General features: G+C 44.2%; 1 protein-coding gene across 1 annotated transcript in view; it reads left to right on the top strand.

The window, feature by feature from the left end:
• Positions 1-25,101, top strand: part of TTC29 (tetratricopeptide repeat domain 29) — a 194,736-nt gene that overhangs the window by 101,374 nt on the left and 68,261 nt on the right. Inside the window, exons 9-10 of the mRNA XM_019534441.1 lie at positions 4,430-4,553; positions 14,255-14,486. Coding sequence (XP_019389986.1) covers positions 4,430-4,553; positions 14,255-14,486 — 356 coding nt within the window. The remainder of the gene's footprint in view (positions 1-4,429; positions 4,554-14,254; positions 14,487-25,101) is intronic.

The following is a 25,101-nucleotide window of genomic DNA, read 5'->3' as shown; positions in this document are numbered from 1 at the left end:
AAAGGCCCCTCCATTACATGTGATATATATCTACCTTCTATGCTTATGAAGTTTGCCAGAATTAGATAATGATGGTAGCAATGATTCTCCAGTAGGGTAGTGTGGAATGCTGGAGTGCCATGATATCCTTTTAAGTGTGCCACACAATATTAACTTTGTTAGTTGTTAGTTGTACAAAAAATCACAGGATCAACTTAGAGATTTCAAATAAGAAGTCATAGTGTCAAAAACATTCCAATCTGCTGAGGTCTTGTGAGTTCTTTGCAAAAAAAATTGCTATATTATTTTTCTGGTATTAAAAAAATGATTGAAGTCTAAGAGCAGGCATTTCCTGAGGCGTGTCCTGAATCAAGAAAGGTTGAGAACCATTGGGCTGTAGACTAAGGTAAAAAGCTAATGTAGTTTTGATAAAAAATTTTGGGAAAGTCCATGCATCACTTTCTGTGTGAAATATAGTGTAAGGAGTACTGCTTATTAGGGTTGTGCAAAGCTTTGGTCACTGGTTCAGTTCAAAGAAGATTCAGTCTGATTAAGTGGCCGAATCTCCAAATCAAAATTGAATCAAGAGACCCTTTAATCTCTCCAAGTTGAATCAGAACCCTCCAAATTGATCTGGAGAGATTTGGAGAGATTTGATGATTCAGACATAGACATAGCTTTAAATGTTTTTGCTACATACCTCAAGGCACCAGGTGGCTCGTGAATGCTGAGATGGTGGGGCGGATGGAACGTCCCACAGGAGCTCCATCATAAGCACTTCTGGTCTACTTCTGGTTCCTCCACAGAGCGCATGGGGGACCCCCCCCTCAGTTCCATGACTAGTGCCTCCTGGGTCTGGGGAGAAAGCCAGGGTCCCCTGGCAGCATGCCGGGGGGGCCCACCCACGTTCCTATGGACCACTCCATCTGCTCCACCATCTCAGCATTCATGAGACGCACCTGGTACCTTGAGCTATGTAGAAAAAACATTTAAAGCTATGTCTATGGCTGAATCCCTGATTCTCTGAATCAGCATTGAATCTTCAGATTCAGCCTAATCGAATTGGGGCAGTAATCCAAATCAACTAATCAAATCACTGTCCCCGAAATCAGGCTAAATTTGAATCTGAATCAAATACAGCACACTTCGCACACCACTCCTGCTTATCAGTCCTTGCAGTTCTGCAACCTTCTGAGAATATTACCTCAAAAAGTAATGGTCACTAAGAAAAAATACATAAGGGAGGTACAGACCATGAGGTCCCATTAGCTTCAGAGGACCCTTCTATAAATGTGGTTAGCAACATATTAAAATCCCAAGGATAAGAAGAATCCCAGATGGATCATCCTAAGAAATCCTTGTCCCATCAGAAACTAGAGAAATTTTAAGATAACTGGAAATGAACATGGAAATAGATTGTGGTCTCATTCTTAAATGAGTCTTTATACCAGTTGCATTTTGCCACGTAACCCCCTCCCCAAGTGGACAGCTTTCTAGAGTCAAACAGATGAATACAAGACAACTTGATCTTAGAAATCTAATAGCTGCATTGTCAAGTGTTCAGAGGTTTGAGAGAGGTTTGTTCAGAGGGAAAGCCAAAAGCTCTAATAAGTAGATCTGTTCATAAATAAGATCACCTTGGTCCAGTAAGTACTGTGAGGATCAGAGGAAATGGAAGACAAGTATAAAATAATCCTTTTCCCAATGTTAAAACAGACATTTGATAAACATCAGTCCCTGTTCCCTCTCTCACAGTTTGGAATGCACATTGTTCTGGCCTGTGGCAAACATCCCTGTCTGAATGACCCACTCAGAATATGTTGGATGAGGCAGTGAAGGCTTGACCAGTCAATTACCCATGGTAATCTCCAGACTTCAAACTCAGATTGTTTCCTCAAATGTGTTTATACCTCATGCAGCATAGACTAGGTCATCTCATTTTAAATGTTCTGTGCCACAGAAGGCTTCTTGAACCCAAAGTTGAGTGTGCTTCCTTGTCTATTGTTCCCTATAGAATATGTTTCAGTACTTTGTCTGTGCTACTGTAAATGTCTCAAGATACAGTATTTCCATGATTTTCTTTGGAAGACCATGCTACCATCTCATAGCAGAACTCTTTGCTGATTGGCATATATAAAGATCAAACTGTAAGAAGTATCTTTTTGTTATAAATCAAATTAATTTCTGTTTGCTTGAGAGAGATGATATGCCCTAGTAATTTCCATAATTTCTATAAATGGTACATAAGGTCTTTGATGTAATATATCCAAAAATGACCAAAAAATACATCAAAACATTTCTATTAATTCATGAAATTAAGAAAACCTTTTTACATTTTCTCCTGTCACTGATTCCATTTGCCTTATTACTTTCAGCCTCCAGCCCACAAACTTGGTGGCACAATCAACAAACCCCTTAGTGGCTGTTTCATCTCTGCTCTATTTGATTTCTCCACTCTGAGTAAATGATTAAGTTTTCATGCATTGGTTCAACCAAAATCTATGTTCACTCAACCACATCCTTTATTGATTACTTCTACTGCAAACAGTAGGCCAAGTGTGATATACATAATTGGACAGTTGTCAAGGGATGTGGGTGTTAACAGTCCTGTTTTCCCAGTTGGAAACTGGAATCACCTTGATACACAAATATTCTGCACTGTTTCATTCTCATTCTTTGGACCGAGGAGTCCTTTTCCACAGAATATATGTTTTTAACTCTCTAAGGTCTGGTTGAATGGATTTAATGATTATACCATATAATATGCTGTTCAAGTTGCACCTGTGCACTGCATATAGAAAACTAGAAAAACTGGAATTAATATTTGTCTAACACTTTAACCTTGTATTTTAACTTATATAAATCATGTTCTATGCTTCTGTGGGGAAATATTTGATTTTTCTCCCTTTTGGAAGAAAGATAGATTTCCAAAAATTGTCTTCTGATTCTAAAATTTAGAAGCCCTTTGATATTTGGCCGTTGCTAACAGTGCAATCAATATATTTCAGATCTTGTGCTATTTAAATAACTAATGTTAATAAGTAGAATAGCAGTCATTTAAAAATATGTGTCTGTGACAGCTTTGGACACTTTAAACACTGTGTCAATTTTGGGGTTTTTTGGCAGCCTACTGGAAGAATGCAGCTGACTCCAAACATAGATACGTGGTCACCACAATACTGTATATTTGCACTGAGACTTCACTGTTTTTCCTGCTCAGTGGCAGCAGCTTTTCTAGTCTGAATACTCTTTTTTTTCATAAGCCAATTAAGGAACTCTGGCAGGCTTAGCCCTGCCAAATTCTGGAAACATGTATCTCTAATATGTTTTATATTAAAAGCTGTAATTTAAATAAGGCTCAGTCAGTCATTTGCAGGTGGAATGTAATTTAAAGGTGTTTTAAAATAGCATGAAAATAAATAACTGTTATTCCTCACTTATAAAAACTGTTTCTGTGCATTTCTAAATTAAGCCTGGCATTTTTTTTCTTTTTTTTTTTGGCTGGCTTATTGGCTTGACATTTAGCATACTTCTACAGTAGAGACACAGGTTCACGGTTAATATTGAGGTCAGCTGCAGTGACACTCACAGCCTTAAAGAGAAAAAGAGTGCAGTGCCTCACTCACTAGCAAACCCAAGCAGCTGATTCATATCTTGTAACCATAGTGCAGAGCTGCTATATTGTTAATATGACCAGTTTTATTAAAAAATATGTGCAAATGTTATTGTCAGAGTACATTAGCCACTTTTCAACCTAGATTCAGAAGTGACCTCAGGTTGTTTAGATCTCATTGGGATTTCTAGGTGACACCTGCAAGCCACAGTTTACAGAGTAGGCTATATGACTGCTGCAGCCTGTGGTCTACCCAGCTGAAGTGCAGCATTACATTCTAAGGGAGGTTATCAGCATACACAACTTACCGCCATTATATTGCGGCTGATATTCAAGAGAGGAAAGGATTCTAATGTAGAAAGTGATTCTCATTAAGGACAGGAACAGAAAAACGTAAGAGCAAACATCATCCCCTGCCCTGAATTGGTTGCTAGGTTTGGGTCTAGCTTGTGTACAAAAATGTGCGATCAAGTACTGATTAAATAAAACATCACTTTAAGAGTGAGGGAATCTTAGAAAACCCATGTGAAGTAATCATCTCTTTTTCACTTTTGGTACTGAAAAATAATACAATATTCTACAAATTTATGGCAAAGCCAAAGGGCCTAATTTTTCCCTTAGTGGTCACTAAGTATAAGAGAAGCAACATCTTATGCAGATGAAAACAGAATTGGATTTCAAATTTCATCCCAAAGCAAATTAGTAAATTCATTTCTATGGACCATTGCAAAATAAGACTCACATGAGACACAGGGATAGATGCTCAACTGTAGTCTGTTGCTGTATGTAAAGAAACCATCTCAATAAAAGTTTAATTAGAATTGTAATTTGTTTTAGCCAGGGAAAAGTGACTGAGGCTATTAAGTACTTGGAAGAGTTTGTGAAGGTTGCCAAGAGTGCTCATCTAAGCTGCAGGCTTGTGGATGCATGTGTATTCCTTGGAGATATCTACAATGAAAAAGTGAGTATAGTTATAATGATGATGCCAAACAGCTGGTTTTACTTCAGAGTCAAGACATAGTACTTATATCAGAATGTCCTGTCAGTTTGATGATTCATATATATTTTGGTTTATATAGGAGTTTCTTTTCATTGCCAAAGAAGGGCTATGAATTGAAACTCCAAATCTGAAAATATGACAACTTTGAGGGCAAGATTAAAATGAATTCCTAAATCTAGAACCAAATTTCACACATAGCACGTAACTCTATTAAGAGTCAAATCAAGACCATCACAAATTTCTACTGTTGTCAAAAACCTAGATGCAGATTTGTAGCTTGGACCCATCTAGACAAATTAATGATTAAACTACAAATACATGTAGGTTGTAAGTTGTAGCTACTGCTTTTTGAAAATTAACAAATTGACAAAAAAAATGGCATACTTATTTTGTGGCAATCATAAGCTTTTAAGCCTCATATACTCCATGGCTTCTGTTCATCAAAGTTGTAGGAAGTGGCTTCCAGTAACAAGTCAGTTTGTCAGAGAGAATAAATCAGCAGTGAAAGTATTCTCTATATATCCCCTGCTCTCCATTTTGTGACCTCAGTTTAGCCTGTGCAACCCAGAAAGAGAGAACAAAGCTAAAGCCAGGGTTGGAGAGTACTCAGGAAAAGCATAGGTTTAATATATCTCCCACCTGCTTCAGCTCCTTTCAAACTCTGCCCAAATCATTAAACTGACTTTCCTGTGCGGGTTCCAAGGGGGGCAGTAACATTCTAGGAGTGAGCCGCTTCACCCTTCTGTACCTAAGTGGCACCTCCATAGAAGGAGAGTAGCCACAGGGAGTGTGTGATTCAGTAACAGGATGTTTCCTGGAAAGGAGAGGGTCTTCAATTTTGGCCTTGGGCCCTATACCCAATGTGGCAGAAACTATCCCACTGCTGTTTTTCAGTTTATCCAATTAATATTAAAGGCAGTGTACAATAGGAATTGAGTCCAGTGCCTAGGGTCCCCTCCCTTCTGGGCATTATCCCTCTCATTGGATATGTCTACACATGCATTAATGCACAGTAATTATGGCACATTAAGTTTAGTACCTGTAATAACCAGTACTAACTTAATTGGCACTAGTGCATAGTAGCACCAGCACACATCTTTTAAGTGATACTAATGCACAGGAGAATAAGTCTACTGTGCATTAGCAGTCTCACTGTGACACACTAATGCGCAGTAGAATTAGTCTACTGTGCTTTTAGCATCTCTGAGTCACATACTCCCTCTGGCTTATTCTTCTCCCCAGGCTCACATATTTTCCCAGCTGCCCAGCGAGCCAACAAGGTTGGAGGGTACTCCAGGCAACACCTAGTCCATGACTTGCAGGTTAAAGCACTTAGGTGGGAATTGAGAGATGCAGATTGAAACCCCTTCTAGAGAAGGATGGGCCCAGAACTAAGGGCTCTCACTTCCTGGGCAAGTGCCCTAACTACTGGTCTATTAAGCTAAAAGGTAGAAGGGCCTTCTTTCTCATCCAAGCAGTTGATAGTTGTGGGGATTTTTTTCCAACTAAAGTTTTAGGACTTACATGATGGCACATGCCTAGCCAAATCTTTTTGTCACCTCAGAGTCTTCACAGCAATAGTGGACCTTCTAAGCATGCTCATAAGGCTTACACAGTAGGGCTGTACAAACCTTCGGTCCCTGATTCAATTCAGCATAGATTCAGCCCAATTCGGTGACTGACCCTCCAAATCCAAACCAAATCAGAGGAGCCTTTAACCTCTCTGAATCGAATCGAAGCCCTCCGAATCAATTCGGAAAGATTTGGAGATTCAGACATAGGGACAGCTTTAAATATTTTTTCTACATGCCTCTAGGTAGCAAGAGCTTATGAGTGCTGTGATGCTGGGGCACATGGAGTGTCCCACAGAAGCACAGGGGGCTTTCCAGCACACTTGCACTTCTGGTCGACTTCTGGGTCCACTGAGGAGCATGCTGGGGGGTCCCTGTGTCCGCATGGCTTTGTGACTAGTGCCTCCTGGGTCTGGGGGGAGGAACCCAGGGTCTCCCTGAGGCCAGCTGATGAACTGGGAGGGTGTTGGGGGCACCCCAGCATGCTCCCTGGGGACCTGGAAGTGAACCAGAAGTACTTCTGGTCCACTTCCAGATTCACTGCTGAGCATGTGGAGGGCCCCCCCATGCTTCTGTAGGATGCTTCATGTGCCCCAGCATTGCAGCGATCACAAGCCATGCCTAGTACCTTGACGTATGTAGAAAACACTTTGAAAGCTGTATCTATGTCTGAATCACTGATTCTGAATCAGAATCAAATCTTCAGATTCAGCCAAATCGAATCGGGGCAGTGAGCTGAATCAACTAATCGAATCACAGTCCCTGATTTGGGCCGAATCAGAATCGAATAGGGCCTGCTTCGCACACCCCTATTACACAGGTGGAAATAGAATCTAAACTCTGTATATGTGTCAGTTGTACCTGTGTGGCTACCAATGCCACTGCCCTTTCATGGGTAGGAGATCTGCCCACCTTGTGCCACAGTGCTGAATTAATCAAGCAGATATATAAAATATCACTCAAAGGACAAAAGTATCAATTTTGAAGCCAGCTCTTTTAAAGTTGCAATGTTACATTAAATCATGTGGAATTGCCCTCATTTTCATATAATACTCTCCCAAATAAGCTATGAACCCTGATTTTTTTAAATGCAAAATGAAGAAAAAATTTTGTCTCCTTAAAATGCTGGTAAGTAGCAGTAAGTAACTAAGTAACAGCTTCTACAACAAAAGCCTCTGATTGTGGAGGCAGCAGGGAGAGAAGCATATTATCACAGACAGTAACCTGAGGAGCAACAAATATAGTATTATTTTCAGTTTCCCAGATAGAAGCAGAAACTGCTTATTACCGTATTTCTTCACATATACATTTTTTCTGCACACCTTAATTTCTAGCAGCTGAATTTTGGGGGAAAGTGCATATTGTATATAAGAATATACAGTAATAAGTAATAAAAAATGTACAAGTCTTGCTTATGCACAAGCTGAAAAGGGCGGAGTAGCATTTTCACCATGAATAAATTGTCAATAAATCAATCATTTAAAACTTTGTTTTCAGTATTATTAAAGACATTCCTTAGTTGCCACATTAATGAACAGTAGGATGACTAAGATAGGGCAACTAGGGCACCAGTGCGGAGCTGCTGAGTAACATCTCCACTGAAAATTAACAACTCAGGTAATGAGAGTTCAGTGTTTTGGGGTGAGGTTACACATTACACTTAGACAATACTAAATCTGTGGAATGTTAAGTGGTGTTAAAGTTAGAATGTGCTTCATGGGTGCCTTCTAATCCTGGGGGGGCACCAGGAGTCAATCGCCGGCTGGGGGAGGGAGGGGTAGTCCCCACAGCAGCCAATCATCCCCACCGGTGGAAGTGCCAGCGGCAAACCAGAAGTGCCAGTGGCAAACCCAGAACTGCTGCTGGTGCTTCTCTCAGCACCCCCACATTCCCGGGGGTCACCAGCTGTTGTCCCCCACACCCTGGCTAGCTAGGGCCAAACTCAAGGCTGGCACATGTTCCCCTGTGCCCCCCCCCCCAAGCATTGCCTATGATGTGCTGTGAGCAGTCACATGTTAAAAATTAATATTTTTTCTTGCCTGTGCTGCTGTGACTTGCCACTGGGCTGGCAAGCAGGGACACAGCTAGGAGCCAGGTCACCTGGGCTGTGTCCCTGCTTGCGGGGGAAGAGGGGAGGGTGGGAGGGGTGCATCCTGGGATCCTGGAGGACTGCAGATTACTTGCTTTATCTCCATGGAGCAGACTGAAGTTACCCTGATGCAAGACAGGTAACACAGATGAGAGTTAATGTTCACTTAAAGTGGCATAACACTGAGACCCACAGAAGGCATTTAGTATCAGTTAACCAACTTTAATGTGTAGATGCTTACATTTTAAGTGCCCTTAGTATAGTGTAAGTGTAACCTGTAACTTCATCTTTATGTTAGTATCTTAAAATGAGGAGGCACTTTCAAACTGTCTTCTGAAATGCAGTGTTAAAATTTCCCACAGCACAATCCTGGTCTTATAAGAAATACCAGAGAACATATAATCACTTAATTTGCAGAATTCTGTTTTCATTAAGGTCTTTTCCAAGGGATGTGCTACTTTCCTTGTTGAGATTATTGCTATTTTACTATTCAGTTTCTTTCTCTCTATTTGGAAATAGGTTTTTGTTTTATGTTGTAGTTTACTCTTATTTTTGGGTCAACTTTTAACATAAATTTAAGAGCATTTCATTTTTTCTGTTGATTCAATAAATTGAAAGAGATGTTTTGAGGAAAATATATCTGACTTAAATTAAAAGAACTTTCTGTTTTTAGATGTAGTCCAGGCTACACAAGCTTAAAAGGAGCCTACTTTGTTTGGCAGGGGAGGTACTAAGTGACTGGTGCTTCTTTATATTTTATCCCATTAAGTTTCATATTCTGTTTCAGGAATAGATTTTCCTTTGTATATGCCTCACCAGTAAGGCTCATGGATTTCTGTACGCATGAAATATATTCTGACCCCTGGCTCCTTCCCACCAAAAAGCCTTCAAAACATGGGAAAACAGGACATAGGACTAGAAGAGATGTGCTGTCTCTGCTGTCGCAGGCAACCATATCATATAATCTCAATCATAAATTTATCAACTTTGATATTAAAAGTATTTAGGATTTTTGTTCTAAAGCTTTATATGCCATTGAGGACAAATTAACTGGCCTGTAGTTTTCTAGATCATGTTTTTCCCTTTTAAAGTGTAAGTACTATATTAGCTCCAGTTATACAATATGACCCCAAACTTGGTAGGTTTATTTCAAATCCTTACTACCAGACCTGTAATTTAATGTGCCAGTTTTTTTTCAGAATTCTGGGATGGGAACTATCCAGTTCCCACAATTTGAGCACATTAAGTTCTCTAAATTTGCTTCATCTCAGATGGGGTAATTTCCTTTGACATACTGTCATTTTCATTCCATCCTACCTCTGTCCCCACCATCTTAATCCCCACCATCTTAATTGAAAACTTAAGTAAAGTATCCATTTAGTTTTTGAATCAACCATACATTATCTTTAATATCAACCTCTTCTTCAGGTCCACGTCTTTCTACGTTCTCTTTTTTATTTGTACGGCAAAAAAGCTTTTACTATTTGTAGTTTCCCTTAGAAGTTCTAACTGAACTTGACTTCAGTCATTCCCACTTTTCCCAACACTTTGATCCCTTATCCACTTGACACTTATTTCCAATATCCCCTTTGAGAAAGTAACTCACCAGATAAGGTCTGGAGCCCTTCCCTACAATCTTCTTTTCCCCCCCTTTTGCTTGAGGTGAAAATTCCAAATATACCTTTAACGTGAAGATAGTCCAGGCCTCCTCCATATTCAAGGCTTTGCATTCTTTCATGCTCTTGACTTTACTGCCTGATTTCCTTAATTCCTCAGCTTCTGCCCACCATATTTTTTATCCTTATAGAATCTGGTTTCATGTCATAGGCAGGTGGTTCTAGTTTGTCTATTTTGTGGCACAGGCTTCTTACTTTAATATCCACGTCTCAGTTATTTCTTATTGACCTCTTCTAATTTCCTAGCCAGATTAGATAGGGTCCTTTCACTAATTATGCCACTACCTCATCTCATGAACATATTTTCTCGTTGTTGTCCATCCTTCTACCATCTAATGTTCCTATACCTATTGTTGCGATCTTGTTCTTCCTTCATATTAAAATCTGGGTATAACAGTTTGCACACATTCCCAACTTCCTTCCCCTGTTTCTTAATTTATACCTCTTCTTGATCTCAGAAAGGGACCATCTCAGGTACTCAAGTTACCATCCACCTGTCTTCCACAGTCTTCCCAGGCTTCACTCTCATAGAGGCATTGAAATCTCTAGTGGGGGGACTAGTCAAGAGAAAAGGTTCCAACCAGCTGACAGCTCTGAAAAGGTATTGTAGTCCGGGAACCATGTGCCAGGGCTACAGAATGCTACACAGATTAGAGGGATAGAGCCAGCCTGCTAACCCATAGGTAACCCTTCAACGATGTTAATAATAGGAGCATAGAAATTACAATACTGTACCATCTCTATGGTCCATCTAGTTAAATATCCTTTCTCTGCTGGTGGTCAGTACTAGCTTCTTCAGAGGATAATGCAACAATTTATGTAGAAAGTTATAGGCACACATAGACCCAGGACACAGTTCAGAAATGTGTTTAGCAGCCCATGTCCCTGAAGCTGAGAAGGCACAGGCCTCTCACATGCCAAGGAAGGCATCAATGCCAGCGGATTTGTCCTCCTCAGGAGCAGGGGGCAGGAATGTGTAGCGCTGTGACACTTAGCCCTCCAAGTGGTGGTGGAGGATGCAGGGCAGCCTGGGCTTCCCCCCATGCTGGAGTCTGGAGCTGCAGCAGCAGGTGCTACTGGGAACCTGGCCTGGCCCACCCTGGGAAGCGGGTAGGGGAGACAGGCTGTCTGCAGCCAGCACTCAGCAGCCTGCTGGCCTGAGGATAGCAACCAGGGCTGGGGGGCATGCAAGCAGTGCGGCAGCAGGTGCAGGAGGTATGGGAGCTATCCTGGTAGTATGAGCACATCTCCCAGAAGACCACCCAGGAGGAAGCACAGGACCAGGTGAAGCAGGCACTGGGCCCAGCTGGAGGCCCTGGAGCAGTGCTGTGTGGAGCAGCTCCAGCAGCAACTGGCCCACCCACCACTCTGCAGCAGGCCCCCACGTGGGCCCCAGAGGAGGGCCTCCACTGCATCCCACCCATAGGAGCCCCTGGCATTTGCTGTGACCCACAGACTTGCAGGGGAACTGTCCCTGGCCAGGGTTCTGGCCACTGTCACCAGACTCTACACTTTGGGTGCCCCCACCCCACACTCTCCCTCCCCCTCCAGGATTCAGACAAAGACTGAGACTGCTATATGTAGTTTTCAGTTTGTAAGGAGGGTTTTTTATTGTTGGTGGGTGGGAAGGGTGGTGGAGGGGCTCTGTGTATTGTGGAGGGAGGGGGTTCTGTTGGTTGAGGGGAGAAGTGAGAGGAAGGGGGTGGGGAGGTGCAGGGAATAAAAGTTTAAATTACAAGGATGTGCATTTCCTGGAATGGTACTGCGGGGGTGACAAAGGGGAACCGGGGTGTGGGGAGCAGGGCAGGTGGGTGTTGGCAGGGATGGCTGGGCACTTCTCTATTTTCTGGCACTCCAGGTGGGATCAGAGCTGGCACAGCAGGTCTTTAAAGGTGACCTGGGTCATCTGGAATATGTCAACCTACTGGTTGTTGTCCCATTCCTGCGGCACAATGCACTGCCACCAGTGCTGGCTGGCACAGTGGGCCCAGAGGTGGTGGGGCTGGTGGAACAGGAGGGCAATGGTGGTTCCAGCAGTGGTGCCCTGGAGCCCATGGTTGCTGGGGCTGGTGAGAGCAGTTCCATGGCAGCAGGGGCCCTGGAAGGCCATGTACCAGCCATCCAGTAGGTGGGTGAGGGAGTCAGGCAGTGGTAGGTGGCCAAGCGGCAGGAATGCAGAACAGCAGTGAGTGAGCAGGACAGCTGTGGCAGCCCTGAGGAGTGGGGGACCCTGTCCTAGGGTACCAGGGCCAGGAGCTGGGACAGGCAGGGCTGGGAAGTGCAGCTGCAGCAAGAGCAGGGCAGACATGTGCTGCCTGTGTCTCTGCCATGCTGCTGCTCTGACATAGGAAGTATCATCTGAGAGGTTACAGTGCAGAGAGTGTACTTTTAAGATGGCTGCCGAGTGCTGGCAGCTGGGTCTGGCTTCAACATGGCTGCCAAATGCTGGCAGCTATGTGTCCAGAAGCCAGAGCTCCCCCCAGTGGCCACAGGGGTACATGGCAGGGCTGCACTGACCTGGGACTATAGTCCCAAGTCCCACCACATGTAGACATCTGCCAAAAACCACTTTATGCGCATTAGTTTAATGCACATTAAATTTAAGCCTGCTTAAATTCATGTGTAGACACTCCCACTCTGCTTTATGGAAGATTGTCTTCATATCCCTATTCATTGTCATCATCGTGCATCTTTTCTGTTTCTGACACATCTTTTTTTGAGATGGGTGACCCAGATTGTAACACAGTGTCTCAAATAAAGTCATTCCACTCATAGATTAACATTACTTCCATATCATTCTCCATCCCATTTTTGATGTTTCTTAATATTTTCTCTTAAAATTTTACATTTTTTAAGGCTGCTGCATATTTAGCAGATGCCCTCACTGAGCTGCTCATATTTATGTTAGATCTCTTTCCTGAGCTGATGTAGTTAATTTAGAACCCAATAAAAGTTTTAAGTAGTTCAAATAATATCTTCCAAAATGCACTATTTATCCTTTTTCAATATTGAGTTTAATTTGCTGCTAAGTTGCCATTATCCTCACACAGTTATGTCCATTTGAATTTCCTAACCATCATTCCTCCTCTTGAAAGAACTTTTTATCCTCTGCAAATTTGCCACCCAAAGCTTACTCTTTTTTAGAGAATTAAAAAAAACATGTTAAACACCACTGATGCTTATGCAGGACCAGGTAGCACCTACCTTTTTTAATATAGGTCCATTCTTTGAGACCTTCTAGGTTTTTATTACAGTGTCTCATTTTAATTAGATTATATGTATTTTCTAGCAATTAAGCCACTTCATTTTCAGGTTTCTTTAGAACACCTTTATATAACATCTAGGTCTTACGATATATTACTTTTTAAATTATCGGTTTGTTCCAGCATCTGTTCTTTGAATCTTCCAATTCTTATAGTATTTTTGTACTTTTTTACCAGAAATGATTAAGCTAAAAATTGGCCTTGCCTTCACATGTTTTATGATGAAAATATATGCAAAAAAGTTATTCTTCTTCTAACCTATGTCCTTATTTCATTTAACTGATCCCCTATTTACTATTAAATTGAACTCTCATGATTTGGAGATCAGTGGATTCTCTTAGAAGCATCCTGTACTGATATATTTAAAAATGGGTCTTTATGTTCACCCTTAATTTTTTTGTAGCTTCACATTCCATCCTTACCATTTTAGACTTCTTTACATATTTGCCGGCTGTAGATGTGCTCCTTTTTGTTGGCTATAATTGGGCTTCCATTTTCCTAATATCTGTTGCTTGAATACCCTCCTAAACTCTACTCATTAATCTATACTTCTTTGTAAGTTATTTTATAATCTGTTTTTTTCTCCTTCATTATTTATTAATTTAAGCCAGACAAAATCAACTATTTTCTAAAGTATGAAAGATTCTGATTTCTATAATTTTGACTGTGGTGGGGTGGGGGAAAGGATTGGTGACTAGCTTTTTTTGGTTTAGTTTAGTCTCACTGTTCTGGTTTTACAGTCCTTCCTTACTCAAAACTATTTCATGACTTAACAGAAATTGTAATAATACATAGTATTTATATAGTGCTTCATGTTTTCAAAAAGGTATGAAAACTGGGACTAATAAATACCCTGAGAGACAGACAAGTAGGTAACATTATCTCCATTTTACAGTTTAGGAAACTGAAGCAGAAAAGTGAAGTGACTGGCCCGAGAATATGTTCTGAGTCACTCTGTGGGCTGGATCCTTGTGGCTGGAAAAATAAAAAAAATAAAAAATAACATATGAAAAATTGCTATTTGAAAAATTAAAGCCTTTTTCCCTTTTCTTTTATTTATTAGGGAAACTATAACAAGGCCTGTGAATATTTCAGTCAGGCTTTTGAGGCAGCAAACACTCTAACTAACTTGCCCTTGGTGGATGAAACAAAGGTTTATTATGGCATTGCAAAAGCTCATAACATGATGGTGGCAGTTAACAGCTATACAGAAACTGCAGATCCCGTCAGCATTGAGTACCTGCTGGCATGGAAGGAGAACAGAAGTGACATGTGCACTGACCCTTTTACAGTCGGTAAGACATTGGTTATGAAACGCATTAGTGCTGCATTGTCTTTAATGGTTAAGTCATTTTTCTTGTAGAGTTTTATTAAATTATTTGCTGAGTTTAATCCTATTGGATTACCCTTGTATTGGACGGAGGTTAGATTCACTTCTGTGTGCACTTATTTTAAAGATCGAATTAAATAGGCTTAAATACAATATAGAAAAGAAAACAGATAGCAGTAATCTATTTTAGATGCCAACTCTAACATTCTCAATGCTCAGTTCTCAGATCATCACAATTAGAGGCAAACAAGTGATGAATCAGTTTAATCAAATGATGACCAAATGAACTTTCAAATCAATGTTCGCTTTTAGTCTGTTCTAATAGGACCAGGATAAAAATAAATTCTCTGTTGTTAATAAGAAGAATTATTTTCCCATTTTTCCCGAATGCTGAGTATGTTCCCTGCACATTCAAGCATATTTTTGATGTCTCTTGTCCACAAGAATTATACTTTTTAGCCAAAGAAACATAAAAAAAGTTTTCCCTTACTTCCTTTGTGTAATTTCTTGTATCAAATATCGGAAATGTGAGTGAAGGAAGATGGACCTTTCCTTCCTTAATTAATTTTCTTTGGTTTTACTTTCTCTTTGGTTTTTATTTTTCCTAATAAAAAGATGTTTTTTTTAAAACCTCATTATCTACCTTTTAAGCACTGGTGCTATTTTACTGTCTTGTACTGAGGATATTCCTGTTCTCATTAAAGAATATCATTTATAGACCCTTATACTTGGAAAATAACCTGGGAAGAAGTGACTGCTAGAGCAGTTTATAATGGTACAGTAGATGTTTGGCTCTGCAAAGTTATTATTTGTAAAAGACTGTGCCCAAATTAAATCAGTTTCTCTTTTAAAGGCATTTTTCCCATATTTTCCACGTTTGTTTACCTTTTCTGTTTCATGGAATTAGAAGATTTCTATGTAGCTTCAGTTGTAATTTTCATTTAAAAATACTTGATTAGTAGTTTTATTGCTGAAGATTTTGACAGCTGAGTCAGGAATAGCTGAGGGTTTTTTTTACTGAGACAGTATAAAATTTCAAGTGAAAACTGTGGGGCAAGCATGTTTACTACATTTCTGCTCAAATGGCCAGAATTTTTTAAAAGTTAACAAACTTCGATGAGGTTTCAGAGATATACATTTGATTAAGATGAACATGGCAGTTTGTCTGTATATATTTCATTTTTAAAGCACACCCGTCCAGTGCACTCATGTTCAGAATTGCTCATCCAGCAATACTTATAGGGGCCACATATGCCCCTTGAGTTTCTTCATGCATCTGATCAAGGACCTAAAGGGTAGGGTAGTGCCATGTTCTCCTTGGTTGTTCTCTTTGCCTGTGGCTAAACATCAGAACTTGCAGTACCCCACCCTCTTCCCTACTTGTGCTGTTTACCCATTGTTTTATAAACTGATAGGTATTTATCAGTCAGGGTTTAGTGTTAGTTTAGCTTTAGTTGTGCTTTTCATAGCATTTCCTTTCTTCTACCTACAATGATAATCTCTGAAAACTTGTCTCCAGGCTTTAGAAATTACTGTTCCTGCCAGGAAGCAATGTCTCTTCAAGCCTGTTATACTAGTTCTCATTTGTATGTAGAAGAGGAGCATATAGAGAGGGATGTGCAGTCTATAAATCATTTTCCAAGAGAATGAAAGAAATAACGAATTAAAATATTCCTGATGGAAAAATCATGTTGTCACTCTTCAGAACCTGGAATGTATGGGACAGAAACTTATGAGCAGGAATCATCTAAAATGCTTCTCCTAGCTCCTCTGTCCATGGATCCCTGGGAACAGATATTTCCATCTTGTCTAGTAAAAACTCAGAGGATGGTAGTTCTCCTTCTCTGTTCTGTCTTGTATCAAATTTAGGCATGAGTAGTTAAAGCGCAGTAATGCACATGTAGACACAACCCAGCATTAACTTTAGTGCCGGGTCTGCCCAGCCACTAGGGGCACATGGCAGGGCTGCAGGGACTTGGCACTACTTTAGTGCCAAGTCCCGGCAAGTGTAGACACCAGCCAAAAATTGCTTAATGGTCATTAGCTTAATGCACATTAAATTTAATTGCCCTTAAACCCACATGTAGATGGTGTTCAAGATTTGGGCACACTATATGACATAATAATGCTTTCTATTTTAGTTTCAATTCCTTTCCTAAAGATTTCTGACAATTACAATGCTGCACATTGGGTGCATCTACACGAGACACATCAATGTGCGTTAGTCTAGTTTACTGCGCAGTTCAGGTATACATCTACATGTACACATCCTTACTGTGCAGTAAACTAGCCTAATCATGACTAAATTTGATAACTGCAAATGGAGATATCAAAATTAGTCACGATTAGTTAAAGCACAGTAACGCATGTGTAGATGTGAACTGCCACTAAGTTTAGTGCCAGGTCTGCCCTGCTACTAGGAAGCCAGCTTGCTGGGAGCCTCTCCTGTCACAAGTCTGGGCTGCCTTTGTGGTATTTGTGCTATTTTGTATCCTGGGGCACACAACACAGGAGCCTGTATAAGCCTACTGCCTGCACAGGAGCAGTGCAGACCCTGTGTGCCCTCTAAGACAGGACATGGGCAGCCTTTGCCTGTGTTGTATCCTAGCCAAAGATGCTGCTTCTCCATAGGTGAGTGTTGTAAAGGGCTGTAGCCTGCTGTACCCCCTGCCCAGCTCTAAGATCTCCCCAAGGCCTCTGGCTGGCTGTCTCTGGCACCAGAGCCAGCACCTACTCCCTGCTACTGCTCACCCCCAGCAGTGTCTCCTGTGCTTGCAGGTGCTGTGGCACATTGCCTCTGCTGTGCAGCTCCCAGCCCCTGTACTGAGCACTGCTGGCCTCTGTCCAGAGCTGGCCACACAGAGACAGCTGCATGGGGGCCCAGAGAGCTGGCCTGGGGTGCACCACCAACATGTCCTCCCCACATTTCCCATCCAGGCCCAGCCCCACCCACTTGCACATGACTGAGCCTTCCCACCCAGGGCCCCAGCTGGAGCTAGGAGGATATTGGAGACCTCATGGCACTGTGGGATGATGCGGAGGTGCAGAGACAGTGTGTGTGGGGCAGGCATACAGGAGCAAGGGCACTCCCAGTTGGTGCAGGAGTGCCACATAAAGATCAAGACCTTGTGGGCACAGTGGGTGGTCATGGCTGGCCACAGTCATTGGTCCAGTCATGCCTGTAAGCCCATGCTCTTATGCAGGAGTTGACCAGGATGTTGGCGCCCTGGGACCCAAACTACAACCCTGCAGTTTACACCAAGGCTGGGCATTCAGCACCCCACTCTGCCCACCTCCCCGGCTGCTGCATGCACTAGCAGCTTGGGGAGCCCTGGCCAACAGCTTCCTTGACAGCTCCACAGCCCCAGACCCTGCCATGAGGAGTAGCCAGCTATGACACCACCATCTGTCAGCAGCACCAGCTCCTTCCTGTACCATGTACTGTGGGCCGAGGACACTGGGCACAGCTGGACACCATCGCTGAAGCCACCAGCCTCACCAGCCCCAGCCACATGGTAAGTCCTGCACTGGGGGGAGGGCCCTCCCAGCCCCAGCTCCACCCCTGTTCCTTGGCCCTGCCCCTGGCCTTGGCCCTGGCCCCTGCCCCACCCTGCCCACCCAGCCTGCCTGCACTCCCCTGTCCCCATGTTTCCCCCCCACAGCATGCAGAGAGGCAGGACACAGTTCAAATCTTTATTAAGAAGCCCTTGTCCACACAGCTTCCTCATACCTGAAGGAAAATGTCAATGCTGGCAGCAATGTCCTCCTCAGCAGCAGGGGGAATGATATATAGCACTGCCATAGGTAGTCCTTGAGGCAGAGATGGAGATTTTGGGGCAGCGCAGGCTTGCCCCCGACACTTTGGTAGCTTAGGGTCCCAAACCAGGAGCACAGGTGTGCCCGGAGCACTAGCAGGATCAGCAGCAGCAGGGTGTTGTGAGTTGTGTACCCCTCACCCTGCACAAACAGCTCATCATACACTGCCTGGGGCACATCCAACAGGGTCACGCTTGGGATGCAGTGGTGGTGCAGGGCCAAGCTGGCCCCAGGGCACCTCCTCCGAGTGGCCCCACTGGGGTGGACAAGGGTGCAGCCAGCCCTTGTCCCAGTTGTCTGGGAGCCCTGCACGTCCTGAGCCTGGGTGCCATGGGCTGGGTGGCAGGGTAGCAGAGTGGCTGGCCTGAAGGGGAAGAGATGGGAGAGTGGGGTCTGGAGCCATGGCAGCAGGTGCTGCCAGGAGCCTGGCCTGGCCTGGCCTGGCCTGCCCTGGATAGGGATAGGGGAAGTAGGTCATTGGCCCACGGGCCCCTGGGAAACATGGAGGGATGGGGGCTCAGCCAGTGGCTGCCTGCACCCAGGCTTGCCTGGCCAAACTTACTATGCTCCCTGGGCACCTATGTATGGCCGAACTGTGATCTGAGGCCATGCAGCACATGACCCCTGGTACATTTCTGAAATATTGCAAACTCACAAAAGGCTTCTGTCTTTTGCCTCTGCAGGGCCAACATCTGGATGCTGGCAAGAAGCTGCAGGCCCAGTAGGAATGCAGACTCCAGGTCACTGCCACCCAGTGCGGGAGCCCGCTATATTAGCTGTGTGCAAAACGGACCATATTCGATTCAAATTTGTCCCAAATCAGGGACAGTGATTCGATTCATTGATTCGGATCACCATCCCAATTTGATTCAGCTGAATCCAAATCTGAAGATTCGATGCTGATTCAGAGAAGCAGCGATTCAGCTATAGACACAGCTTTAACTGTTTTTTCTACATACCAGATGTGGCTTTTGAATGCTATGATGCTGGGGCAGATGGATTGTCCCACAGAAGCACAAACCTGGAAGTGGACTGGAAGTGCTTCGGATCCACTGCCGAGCATGCTGAGGACCGCCCTCCTGTGCTTCGGTGGGATGCTCCATCCACCCCAGCATCTCAGCATTCATGAGCCACCTGGTACCTTGAGGTATTCAGAAAAAACATTTAAAACCATGTCTATGTCCGAATCATCAAATCTCTCCAAATCAATTCAGAGGGTTCCAATTCAATTCAGAGAAATTAAAGGGTCTCCTGATTCAATTCAGATTCAGAGATTCAGCCACCAAATCAGGCCAAATCTCTACCGAATTGAATCAGCGGCCGAAGCTTCGCACAGCCCTACACCATATGCACCAGGTGCGCCAGCAGTGGGCTTGAGACTGCATCCTCCTTCTCCAGTGCCTGGTGGAGGTGGTCAAGGAGTGCAAGGTGCGGGCAAAGGTCTGGCAGGAGGAGAGCCTGACCTGCAAGCAAAGGTGGTGGGAGGAGGTCATCACCCAGGAGACTGCCTGGGAAGGTGCATGGGATCAGGCACAGCAGAAACACTGAGCCCAGGGGGAGCACCTAGAGTTGGAATGGATTGAGCTGCTCAGGCATCAAAGGGCCAACCAGGTCCAGGCAGTGGAGGCCATAGATGATGACCGTCAGGTCCTGGACACCCTCCTGGATCTGGAGGTCATGTGCCCAGCCCCCATTTCTGGTTCCTCAGTGCTTCTGGCAGCCAGCCACCACCCTGCAGCAGGCCCCTGGCCCTGGCCCAGCCCCCACCCCAAGTCCCCCGCCATCCACCGGGGCACAGCCCCACCACTTACCCTGAGGCCACATGCCCAAGGACCCAGAAGTGCCAGGCAGAGCACCGCAAGGGGACACTGGCCCTGGACTCCAGCGACCAGAGGGGAAGCTGCCCACCCTTGAAGAGCACCATCTGGCATCACCACACAACAAGCCCACTGACCACTGCAGTCGCCATGCCCCCCAGACCTGCAGGGGAACAGTGAGAGGCTGGGGTGTTGGCCACCTGCCCCCAGGTTCTGCAGCATAGGCACCCCTACTCTGGGGCAATAAAAGACTGAGACTTGTATATAGTATGCACATTGGAAGAGGGTTTTTTATTGTTGGTGGGTGGAAAGGGTGATGGAGGGGCTCTGTTTGTTGGGGAGTGATGGGGAAAGGGGAGGGAGCTATGTTGGTTGAGGGAGAGAGGGAAGGGGGCTCTGTGTTGGAGAGAGAGGGGCAAGAAGGCTGTATGTGTTGAGTGGGGAGGGATCAGGGGTTTGTAAGAGGAATAAAGCTTTTTTTTTAAAATGTCCATGTCCTGAGAGTGGTGCTGGGGATGGGCAGGGGTAGAGGGTGTGTGGGCAGCAGGAAAGATGGGCTAGAGCAGGGAGTGCTGTAAGAGGTGGTCCACCAGGGTCTCCTGCACCTGGTGCCCTGGCCCCCAGTATGTGGCTCGCCTGGGGCCTCACTAGAGGGGACCCAATGCTGCCACTGTCACTGCAGTTCATGCTTCCACCTTCAGGCCCGGTGTGCTTCCTCTGCCCATGCATCCCTAAATGCCTCTTCCTGGGCCTCGCAAATATTGTTCAGCATGCACGCTTCAATGATGACCCGGGGAGGTTTCTCTCGGCCAACTCAAGGTGGGCCGTGAAGGAATGCCAGTGGCCTTTGAGGCAGCCAAAGGTGCACTCAGTGAAGGTGTGGGTTCACGACAAGGCACCAGTTAAAATGGACTTGGTGGGGTTCCTGGTGACCAGTGTAGGGCCTCATCAGCCATGGGAGTAGTGGGTAGGCTGGGTTCCTGCTGAGGAGGGGTGAGATAATGACAGTGGGCCAGTGGATGACTGAGGCAGCCAAGAGGATCTGGGGACCCTGTTCCTGGGTGCCAGGGTCAGGGGATGGGGTACCCATGGCTGAGAAGCTCAGCTGGAGCAGAAGCAGAGCTGCCACATGCTGTCTATGTCTGTGCCACTCTGCTTCTCTCAACACAAGAAGTGTCTTCCCAGACTGCACAGTGTGGGGCTGTATTTTAAAGATGCCATGTCTCCCTGTGGCCACTGTGGGGAGCTTCAGTCTCCAGACCCAACTGCCAGCACTTGGCAGCCATGCTGAAGCCAGACCCAGCTGCTTCAGTACCTGGCAGACATCTTTAAAATGCAGCCCCGCACTGTGCAGTCTGGGAAGACACTTCTTGTGTTGAGAGAAGCAGAGTGGCACAGACACAGACAGCATGTAGCAGCTCTGCTTCTGCTCCAGCTGAGCTTCTCAGCCATGGGTACCCCAGCCTTTGGCCCTGGCACCCAGGAACAGGGTCCCCAGATCCTCTTGGCTGCCTCGTTTATCTAAATTTAGTGCCAGTTCCCTCCAGTCCTGCCATGTCCTCCTGTGGCCACTGGGGGGGAGCTGGCACTGGGAGTTCCCTGCACATGTAGATACTTGCCAAAAATCAGTTACTGCGCATTAAGCTAATGCATAGTAAATTTAGTTGCAACTAATTGCACATGTAGATGTGCACATTGAGCCAGATTTAGAGAGTACCATTCATCATTAAGAACTCTGGACTTTCAGTGAGCTTTGTGAGAGTTCATGTAGTAGCTATCTCAAATTTGTGTCAGGGATCCCATGTTTCATATGCTGGCTATGTTCAAAAAAGGTTATGAATGAACATGTCTTAAAGAGGAGAAGGTTCTCTGACTGGGTTCTAAATTTTGTGCTAAATTTTGAACAAATAGCTATATGTTTCTCTGTTTCATTTCTCTATCAGAACAGCTTTTTTGTTAGGGAACAGTTATTTATTATGTCCCATGGTACAAGAAGTAGGGGTGGAAATCAAATTATTGGTGGCATATTTAAATCAAACAGATGGATCAAACAAATTCTTTTTCACACAATGCATAATTAATAACATCAATTGCCATCACTTATAGCAGGATCCCCTTTTATAAAGATTTTTATAGAGACAGAGAGTATATTTACACTAACAAAGTATACTGCTGAATCAGACTTTCCTATGAACTAGCAAATATAAGCCAAATATTGTACCATGCATTTACCTTGCCTGGCAAAAGCACTCATAAGCACACTATACAGCTTCATATTCACTACCTCTAAGACCTTAAACAGTGCAGCCATGCCTATGTAGCAGTGAGGATACCTAATTAGCCCTGCTCAGGGTACTGCTGCCAGTTACAGTAAGTCTGAAGTCCAGACATTGCCACAGGGCCATCAGTAAGAGTGACAGCTTTCTCTACAAGAGTGCAAGTAGTTTTTTGAGCAATGTTGCAATATTAGAGTTATATAGGATAGCTAGTTAGAGTTCAGTACACACATTCACCCGCCATTTCTCTATAGTAGAAATGGTAAGATCTAATATTAATTTGGGTAATGCTTACCTGCACTTATTTTAAGAGATGGCTCTTAGCCATCTCTAAGTCACTGTTTGGAGTCAGAAATAGTGTAAGTACTCAAGGAAAAACAGTTCCTTGCCTTGCAGATGTCTTATTTCAGTTTGAAGAGGTTTTGTCCATATGTATTCCATGATTTAGCCTCCTTTCCTGCTACAAAGCCGGAGGAAATCTGGGCTCTATATTGGTAAAGTAACAACAAAGGGGCAGCTAGGGTCACCCAGCTCAGGTACATTGAGCAAATATGCACCAGTAGTGGAATGAAGAACACATCTGAAAGATGTACAGTTCCCTCAAGGTCAAAGACCATTCACAACTCTCAGAGGTTTGATTTAAGGATGCCTGAAGATTCATGAGGAAATTGTGAGTTGACACTTAGCTCACAGTTTCAAAATTAAATTCACAGCATGAAGGCTGTATCAGGGTTGCCAACCCAAGACATTTTTTACTAACAATCTGCAAACTTTTTACCGACATCCAAACTTTTGTTTACTGACATATGTTTGACATAATATAAATGTAACCCTTGTGCCAGACCCTGGACAAGGGCCAGGTTCAAACTAAAAAATTTGGAGATTATCAGTAAAAAGAATTGCCCTGGGTTGATGACCCTACTTGACTGCAGGAATAGCTTTACATCATGCTATGCCCATCCCAGGGCCCCCTACTCACCCCTACACCCTGCTATCCCCACCTGTACCTCACACCATGTTGCCTTCTCTAACCCACCCTGTAGTTCAGTCCCCACCCAGAGGCATAGCATGATATTTCAGTGCATAGACCAGAGGTTTGGGGGCAGAGGGAATTATGCTGAGCACTGGAGGACAGAAGTGAGGGGCAGGGAAGTGGAATCTTATCTTTCCGTGTTCTTTGCACTCAGGGAGCAGCTGCTACAGCTCCTGCTGTAGCAGCATGAGCTTTGCTGCTATAGCTGAAGGGCAGGCTTGTGCAGCAGCCCAGCTGGTACAGACTCCACAGGGCCACTTCAGGTGCCCTATTCACTCCCACTCTCACTCCCCCATGCACCCCTACAGATATGCTTCTGGATGCAGGACTGCATCTCCTACAGAAAAGCTTAGGGGGGGTGCATTCCACTTGCCTCCCACTCCTCCCCAACAAATACACTATGGGGCATAGGGCTGCCCCTGCCCATCTTCCATGGCTTGGCTGCACAGGGTTACCCCTACCATGGAAAAAGGGAGGAAGCTATATCAGTGCCCCCTCTAAATTGGCACCCAGTTACCCCACTACTGCTCCCACTGTTCTCAGTCTCCCCTCTCCAGTCTCTGGCATGGACCCCCCACCTACCACACCTCCCCTCCCCTCAGCCCCACAACTCTGTCCCTGTTCTGCTCAGCCCAAGAACTGCTTAGAAACTCTGCAGCAAAACTCGCTAGGGTGAGAGGAGAGAAGGAGCTACAGATGCAGTTCATGGAAGGGCTCCAAACAGTGCTCCCACCTAGACACCAGGTGGTGTTGCTCCACTTTCTGTCCAGCCTCAAAACTTGCCCTGAATGTAGCTTCATTCAGACAGATTTTGAAACAAACTCAATTTTTCTGCTTTTTACAGATGACTTAATTTTTCTTATGGACATCACGGACCGATGTTTTAGGACTGAATTTTTAGGGCCCATACAATAAATTTAGACATCTGGCAACCGTGGGCTAAATATAGTATACCAAAGTGTAAGCTTCAGTGGTAGATCATAATTTTGGGTCTAGAAGTGACCCATTAGTGGGTTCTGTTGCAAACTCTATGGTTGAATAGTCCAAATCCTGATTTACATGGAACATTTCCTTCTCCAGAGTTCTTTACTGATTCTAATATTCAATTTTTGTATGAAAACATTATTTTTGTGTAATGAAGACACTATACGCTGTCAATTCACATGGCTTGTTTAATATTTTCAGCCTCAAAGATGTGTTCTCCCTCCTCTTTTTCACTGCACATAATCAGCTTCCTGCTTGGGAATCAATATAGAAATGTCTACCCATCCCAGACACAGAAATTAAATATTCATAAGAATCTCTATACTTCATTGGTTATTAGCTATGAAAGAAATTTTAAACATTCAAAGGAAAAATTAGTTTGAAAATTTGCAATTTTGAACTTAGCTTGATTTCATAGTTTCATAGTTTCTAGGGTCGGAAGGGACCTGAGAAGATCATCGAGTCTGACCCCTGCCATGGCAAGAAAGAGTACTGGGGTCAAATGACCCCAGCAAGTTGTACATCTAGCCTCCTTTTAAAGACCCCCAGGGTAGGAGCCAGCACCACTTCTCTTGGAAGTTGGTTCCAGATCCTAGCCGCCCTGACCATGATCTTGTGGAGGCTGAATAGGTTCAGGTCCCACAGCCTCTCCTC

The sequence above is a fragment of the Crocodylus porosus genome, unplaced genomic scaffold, assembly GCF_001723895.1.
Source record: "Crocodylus porosus isolate Cpor-Errol unplaced genomic scaffold, CroPor_comp1, whole genome shotgun sequence".
In the NCBI taxonomy this organism is placed as follows: Eukaryota; Metazoa; Chordata; order Crocodylia; family Crocodylidae; genus Crocodylus; species Crocodylus porosus.
This window is presented reverse-complemented; position numbering and strand designations above follow the sequence as displayed.